Below are 8,737 nucleotides of genomic sequence, written 5' to 3' on the forward strand. Positions count from 1 at the left end.
GGGGGTTGGAAGTGTTGCAAATGTTACAGGAAGAGCTAGCTGACAGCTGGAACGCGAAACTGGATGCTGTTCGATTGTTTGAATGTGCAAATTTGTACTATTTTGTACGGTACACAAAGTATTCAGACAGGAAACATTTCGGGCGCTTCGTAGGAAAGCTTTTGGGCAACGGTGCTAAACGGAGGTCCCTTTGATTAGAGATGAGGTATTGAAAGAATGCTGATATCAATTTACAACTTATGTGAAATTAGGGGATGTTATTGGAAACTTTATTTTGTTGTATTCGTCTATTTTGGTAGATCAATGTTGTAGTGGGGAAAAAATATTGATTTTTTTTTCAAAAACTTTAAGGAATGTTCGAAAAAAATCCCATATGCAATCCACTTGTTTACCACTTCGAATACGATTTAAGAATGAATCAAAATTTTTGTAATAGATTATGTTTTTTGTTACAAATAAATTTGATGAACGTCCTTTTGCGTTTGATATTATGCCTAGGACTACCAAAATATGTAAACGGAAGAATTGTCAAACGATCATTGTATTTTACATTTCCCTCTGAAATTATTGCATCTCACATGTTTACGTAGTTCTCGAACCGCGAAAGTTCATTCACCTCTAGTATCTGAAATGACGGTTTTCCCAGGCTTCTCAGTTTTAAAATTACGTTTTAGTGAAACATATTACGGTCTGCACGACGACAAGCGAGTACAAAAGTACTCAACACCAAAAAAAAGACGGGTGGGTAATGTCGGGGACATAACCGGAGTGACGTAGGACTATACAAAGGGGACAGCTTTTGCTAAATATATATTTTGAATATATTGTTTTATATTCTTCTCCTACGTGAATACCTACCTATCTACCTGAAAAATGGATTAGTTTACTGTTTACTCTTTATGAACATGTTGGCGGTTCTGAAAAGAACCTTTTGTGTTGTGTTTTTGCTTTTTTTTTACAAACTTTCTCAATTTGTTCTCACTATCTCATAGTTGATTCTTGATTTTTTTCTGAAGGCTTTGTACTTATTAAATGTTCAACGCCGGGCATCTGTTGGCGTATGCACATATCGTACAATCAAAATGATGGCTGTGATAGGGAATACATAGGTGGTCATCAGCTCATTCACTATCATATATTTCATTATTGAGCACATTACCGTACCTTAAACTGTGGTTTCGGAGACGAATGAATTGTAAGATTTGTAGTCTCCGCAAACAACGTAAATAGAAATGAAAAAGAACAGAGGTTTTGGAGACGAACTCTACGATCTGTCGAGAATTAAACAAGCTATAAGCGTTCTGAAAAAGCAACAGTAAATTAACACAGGATTAAAGTCCTTTAAAATAAGAGCAGCAGGAAATACATAGCTCATCATGTTGCTCCTTAGTTATGTTTCTATACAATACAGATGTAACGTTAGTCAATTTTCAACATCAGTTATCAACCAAAGAAAGCAGTTCTTGCTACCGAGAAAATTCGTTAATGCCATCCTGCATACAATGTGTTGTAATTTGAAGCCACTTTTAATTCGGAAACCATGCATGGGTTTGTGAAAACTGAATGATCAATCGGTTTATATTATATGTCATATTATGTCACTTTAGAATGCATTGGTATTGTGAAAACTTTTAATAAGTCTTCTTTGAAAGGTTTAATGGCCCTGAAAAGCGCCGTGTTTTACGGTGGCTGGTTTTGCCACCAAAGCAGTCTGTATAAACAAACTTTTTCCTTCTTCTACCTGCTGCCGTTTTGCGATTGCGTTTGCCACTCGCTGAAACTAGTTGTTGCCACCGAACCGAATGTGCTCTGATCTGTAGGCGGGTTTTCTTATTGTCGTGAGCAACTTTGCAAGTCAACTCGAGCACTCCGGCGGCCGAATTTCTATAACCGCTATTAGGTATATTGTGATGTGAAACGATGCCACACTACAACCACACTGATTTACGGTTTGAAAAAGAATGATATATTTTTCAGCGGATCCGCGCGTTTTGTACTTTAGCGGTACACACTCACAGGATAGAGACCTAGAGGCGAATGAACTGCAAAGTTTAAAGCCTCTTAAAAACAAAGAAGAAGAAGAAGGATAGAGACAAATCGGCAGACTCAGCCAAAGGGGCGAGTCCAACGAGACGAACGAATGAGCGTTAAAAGGCAGCGATGGCAAAAAAATACATTCATTACGATTTGTTCGCTCGTTGGATTCACATGCAGGCTAAAAATGGTCCTTTTCAGTATCACAAAATTATCTTTAATCTAAAGAGTTTATTGTTCTGTTATCACTCGATATCTCCATCTTGTTCGGCTAAACCTTCCTGTTTAGCGATTGCGTTTACCACTCGCCACAGACTTCACAGTTGGAAAATTTCTTCCCATCCAGCTTGTGACATGTTGTACAGTAAATTACATTTAATGCGACGTGCCGAAGCACCGCTCAGTGTCGCATTGGAGGCGATTTTAACCTGTAATTGAACATTTGCAATGACAGTGGTACAGTGTCGACTTTCAATGTGGGGTCATAATTTGGGCCCCGAACTCTATGTTTACAAAAATGTCCAACTAAATATGTCGCATTACATGACCGTCCTATTAGCTAAATGTCGAACTAAATGTAAATTACTGTACTTTCAATCTGGAAACAATTTAAGAATTGGTGAAAATTAAATAATCGGGAAAGTCCCCAACCATCTATAAGCTCAGAACAACTGCCAAATTCTCATACTCATCATATCCTGGAAAACAGGATTACGAAAAAAATCAATTTGTGTGTTATTATTATTTTGGATATTGTTTTAGAAAGCATTAAACTGTATTTCGTAAACTCTTTTTTGAAAGGTTTAATGGCACTGATAAGCGCCGTGTTTTATGGAATGGTTCCAATTTAGAAAACTTAGTACTCGTGGTTTTGAAAAAAACCATTTCGAACGCCCACGATGCCGCCTTGTTTTGGATTTGCCACCAAAGCAGTTTGTATAAAGAACAAACTTTTTTCTTCTGCTACCTGCTGCCGTTTTGCGATTGCGTTTGCGTCTGCCTGTTGTTGTCTTGATGTCCACCGAACCAAAGCGCGAGCAGTTTTGCCAGCCAACTCGATCACTTCGGCAGCCGAAACTCTATAACGGCGGCTAGATGGACTGGTGCACTGGTATTAACGCGCTCGGCCTAGCTACCCTTGCGGAGCAATTGGCGAATACTCCTACGGAAAACTGCAGTCCAACACGGTTCGAGCGGGAGTTTGCCTTTCCCTTCACTTTTCCTCCATTGCCATGTCCAGACATGGCTGCTTGTGTTAGTTAGTTTGTTGATGTAATGCGAAACGATGTGGTGTACGGTTTGAATGAGAATGATCGTTACGCCAGCGGAGCGAGGATTTTAAGCTGACTGGATGGCTAGAGTATTACGTATGTGTGAGACTGCGACCAATGTTTCGTTAATTTTTTTCTTTTTCCTTTCCAATCGTGCTTCATTGGATTTCGCAGCTGCTGTGGTTGCCCGTTTTGGTCGGAACGATTTGAGGAGCACAAAATGGACCAATCAAAAATGGGCACATAGTGATGCTTGATATTTCACAATTATTCAATTGTTTATCTCAAGAAAAATTAAATGTTATTCGTTATGATAGATGCGTAGATATATTTCCTATCAATTGATGCAAACACCTTTCCGATCTATTGAGAAATGCTCGAGTTATAAGCGTTCCAAATCTTGCATTTTTTTCTACTTGTTCGGTGCCTAGATTTTCATTTCACCCCCTATATCTTCCGGTTAGACGTAGTCCTACGTCAAAATACCCCCGACTTGCATGTATTTGCAAATGATGATGATGTTGGATTAAACAGGCTTTAAACTTTTCAGTTCATTCGCCTCTAAGAATTTGCAAAGCGGATTCCCCCAGGCACATTATTTTTGAAGTCCGTGTTAGGGAAACACAGCTCAGTGGGAACAAAAATACCCCCGACTTGCATGTATATTTCCACAGGAACATCGATTTTCAAGTCTGTGTTGGGGAAACCGTAAACCGGGCCAATCAAAAATTGGCAGTTAGGGTGTTTAGATAACGCTTGACGTTTTACAGTTATTCGATTGTTCATCTCTTGAAAAATAATATTTTATTATTTGTGATAGACGCGTAGAAATATTACCTATCAATTGATGCAAACATCTTTCCAATCTGTTAAGAAATGTTCGAGTTATAAGCATTCGAAATACGGGTAGGGTTAGCACACAAATCGGCAGAGCAAATGTATGGGAAAAAAGGAAGTTCTTCCAGTTTCCATGAGTTTAGACCGTTTAGAGATTAGCGAATTGTAATGTATAGTATATCAAACAAAATAATTCGAAAGAGAATTTCCCATTCGATTGGTATGCAAGTCATGAGAATTTGTTCACAGTGGAAATAGTTATTGACGTTAACGTTATTTCATAAAAACGTGACCTCTTTTCAGATTTGGCACCCTTCCTGAAAGACGACACTCTACGTCAAAAACTTTCATTCCTTTACCGGGAGTAACTTTACGAAATTTTTGGATCATAAGACGGTCAATTTATTTAACATTTTTTGGCGTAAAATACGTAAAGTAGTGATAATAGTTTAACAGTTCTACCAATTATTGACGTCAGTTTGACAAGGATTCCTCGAATGAAACGAATTTGTAGTTTAAAAGATTCAATGAACACATATACTGTTCCAATTAATGCAATGAACAAATCCTTTTTCACGAATGACGAATTGAAATGATAATAGTAAGATAATATGTTCTTTCACACATATATTATGAAGGTTTCATTTACCTTCGTCAGTTGGAATCTCCTTTTTTAAGTTTATGTCCAAGGTAAAACTTTGCTCAAGAAATAAAAAAAAATGTTTGGAAGAAGCCCAAAACTTTTCTGTCACCTTGTTGAGTTTGTTAGCTGGGTCACGTTCCGACGGTTGTGTTAAAACCACGCAGAACGAAACAAAAAAAAACGCAATTATGTCTCACTAAGTAGCGCAAAAGAGGGCACCAACCAGCGAGATAATGTCAAGGTCGCGCTTTTTTCCATTCCCGACAACTTTCATTTTTTTCTGCACCTCGTCCTCTCAGCACCCAACGCCCTAGTAGCGTGAAAAAAATGCAAAAGTCGTCGCGACGCGTCCTAGCATAAAGCATAAGGCGTTAATTACACAATCGATTAACGCGGGCTTCCTTGTTCTTGTTTCACCCGCAACCGTCGTCTTTTTCCGCAACGATGGTTAATGAGACACGTTGCGAGGGCGAGAGGACGGAAAAAAGTGAAAGTTGACTCGCGGAAAAAATGGAGCAGTCGTTAATTCGCTGTGAAAAAAGTAAAGAAGAAACCTTCCTTAGACTCAGGAGGCGGGGGCGAATGAAGTTTTTTTCTTCTCGGGAAAATGAGCGTAAAACAGCTTGAGAAAAAATTTCATTATTTAAATTTGCTTCATTCATTCACAAGTTGACTCGCGTAGCAGCGGAGAGAGAAAAAAAAATGAACGGCTGCAGACTTACGACAGACACGTCTCGAGTGAATGTATTTTACGCGCCGCGAGAGGATGGAAAAAAAATAATGAAAAGGGTGAAATTTTTACGGGAAATTTAATTGAGTTTTTTTTATTCTCTCAATCTTTGGCTCCGTTTCAGTGTGTTTTGTGTGAACTAGGTCAACGATTCTGGGTGAAGAAAAGTGAAAGAAAAAAAAGGAGCTCGTCGTCGTCCTTGAACTTCGAAGAGGTAACGCTTTCATGAAAAGGGAAGACCTGTTGGTATAAATAAATAAAACCCAGAAGGTCAAGTTAACTCGAAAGTTACAATTTCGTAGATATATCAAAAGGTTTCCTCTAAAATTTCATGCAATTCATCAAGTGTCTTGCGAAAATGATGTCTATTTTTAGCTCAAATTATATTCGAATGTCCCTCACATCTTTTGACTGCAAAACTTCTAAATTAATATGACGTCTATTATTGATACATAACTGCTTTTTAACTTGGCAGACCAGTTATCGCTCGCCCAGTTGAAGGGCAGTCCAGTCAAAGGAACATATCATTCCCAATTAGCGAGTGACTACTTTCAAAACAAGAATTTCTTTTGAAATTTGTTTTATTGAGCTCAATATAATCGCAATATGAAAATAATCTTTTGGATAAGTATTCTTTAGGAAAGGCACTCCATATGCTGATCAGAACATAAAATTTTCTTTGACTTATTCGCATTCTCGAACAAATAATTTATACTTGGGTGTAAGTTTTCAAAATAAAAACTCGAACTTTAAACGCTTTGCGCCACTCTCCCTTAAGTCCGATTGAACTGAAATTTTGCATAGGGTGTTTTACGAGGTGGTGAACATTTTGTATGGGACAACTGAAATTTTCAGGCCGATTTTTTGCCATACATTTACAGCATCCAGCTCGTCTACCCCCGGTAACGCAGCTTCAAGACGCTGCGAATATGTTGCAGCAACGTTCGGCTCCTGTAGTCGTCGTAGGTGTTACCGTGGTGAGCGCTGGTGTCTTATGTTATTGACGACTGACAGTTTAGAACGCAGTTTGACCATCACCAGGTAGTGGTCTGAATCGATGTTAGCGCCACGATAGGTTCTGACGTCGATGATATCCGAGAAGTGCCGACCGTCGATCAAAACGTGGTCAATTTGTGTTTCTGTTTGCTGTGGTGATCTCCAGGTGTAACGGTATTGGAGGCTGTGCTGGAAGAAGGTGCTACGTATGGCCATGTTCTTGGAGGCAGCGAAGTCGATAAGTCTTAGGCCGTTTTCGTTGGTTCGCTGATGGCACTGAACCTACCAATTACCGGTCTGAATTCCTCCTCCTGGCCGACCTGAGCGTTCAAATCACCGATGACGATTTTGATGTCGTGTTTTGGGCAGCGATCTTACTCACGCTTATTTTTGGTTGTGCTAACGTAAGGACATTTATCACTATTCACTCGCGAGACGCGACACGGAACTAGGACACAACACTTATAATCCTTACAAACATTAAAATGGTTAAAATTACCTTTTTCGTCGACCGGTTTCGGGCTCGATGTTGCCCATCTACTGGACGGTGTCCGACTGGTTACGATGGAGCACTAACACATATTCATACGGTTATCAGTACTTGTCGAAGATATATTTTGCTGAGTTATCAGCTTCGTCAGATGGAAGAGTTGAGATGATATTGGTGCATCTTCTTCATTCATAAGTGGGGAATCGCTGGTTGAGATGTACATTGATTCCCATGCATTCAACTGTGAGGCTTTTCGTACATTCCTAATAATTTTTGCCTTCTCCCAGTCTACGCAGTGGGCTTGAGTTAAAGCATGTGCTGCCACACTTGATTCGTTGGCTCGTTCATTATCCACCGCATTCTTATGTTCACGTAGGCGGATTTTGAATTTCCGACGAGTTTGACCGATGTATACACTAGTACAGTCTTTGCAGGGAATCTGATAGATCCCTGATTTTTCATCCGGTGGAATTCTATCTTTCAGGTTGCACAAAAGGTCTTTCAGGGTGCTCTCACTTTTGTACACCACATGAAATCCGTGTTTCCGGAGTGTAGACTGGACTGTGTTGGTTATTTTGGGATAGTACGGTAGGCTGATCCTTTTGTGTTGTTCCTTTTCAGGCTCTAATGTGGTGTTGTTTTTTCTCCATTTCTTCTTCTCGTGTTTCCGAAGGATTTTCTCCACAAAACATCTCTTGTACCCATTCAGCTCTGCAGCATAGTAGATTCTATTTTTCTCCGCTATGTAATCATCTCTCTCCATTGGTATGTTGAGGAGACGATACACCATGGAGTGGAAGGCTGCTTGTTTTTGTGCGCCGAAGTGATTAGAGTCGGAAGTTATATATCTATCCGTAGACGTTGGTTTACGGTATATCCCAAACTTTAGCCGATTATCTTCCTTCCGGGTAATGTACAGGTCCAGAAAAGGAAGTGTACCGTCTTTTTCTTTTTCGACGGTAAACTTAATCGTCCTATGTCGGGAATTCAACAACTCCAACGTCTGCTTCAAGTAACGTTCTTTCACAACTGCGAAGATGTCATCTACATAGCGTCTCCACATTCGAGGGAAGAATTTTTCTTTCGCCAACTCTGTTTCAAAATCTTTCATGAAAACCTCCGTTAAGAGTGGCGATAGCTTGCTACCCATACTGAGACCGAACGTTTGCTTGTAGAACTTTCCCCTGAACGAAAAGAAGTTCTGATTCATACAGGTTTTCGTTACCAAAAGATATGCGTCGATCTGATTGGGTGGTACGCGTTTCCGTTCCAGATGTCTGCGCAAACTATTTACCGCCTCTGTTACTGGCACGTTCGGAAAAAGAGCTGTAACATCGAACGACACCAGAATTTCCCCTCGCCTAACCTCGAAGCCTTTCAAATGGTCTACCAACTCAAACGAATTGTTGACATTTTTACCGTGAGTTATGGGATATTTTTTCAATTCTTCAACCAACCAAGCAGCCATTTTTTTAGTTGGAGTGCAGATGTTAGACGAAATCAGCCGCATCGCCACTGGATTTTTATGTATTTTTGGGAGGCAGTACAACGATGCCACTTTTGGATTGGGTACATTCAGCAAGCTATCGCCACTCTTAGCGGAGGTTTTCAAGAAAGATTTTGAAACAGAGTTGGCGAAAGAAAAATTCTTCCCTCGAATGTGGAGACGCTATGTAGATGACATCTTCGCAGTTGTGAAAAAACGTTACTTGAAGCAGACGTTGGAGTTGTTGAAT

The 8,737-nt window shown here is 39.8% G+C and overlaps 1 protein-coding gene across 1 annotated transcript; it reads right to left on the reverse strand.

Moving 5' to 3' along the window:
• Positions 1 to 7,083: 7,083 nt before the first annotated feature.
• Positions 7,084 to 8,469, reverse strand: LOC129773989 (uncharacterized). The gene has a single exon (XM_055777672.1). The coding sequence runs from the start codon at positions 8,467 to 8,469 to the stop codon at positions 7,084 to 7,086; it is 1,386 nt and encodes a 461-aa protein (XP_055633647.1).
• Between the last annotated feature and the right edge of the window lie 268 nt (positions 8,470 to 8,737).

The sequence above is a fragment of the Toxorhynchites rutilus genome, chromosome 3, assembly GCF_029784135.1.
Source record: "Toxorhynchites rutilus septentrionalis strain SRP chromosome 3, ASM2978413v1, whole genome shotgun sequence".
NCBI classification, from domain to species: Eukaryota; Metazoa; Arthropoda; class Insecta; order Diptera; family Culicidae; genus Toxorhynchites; species Toxorhynchites rutilus.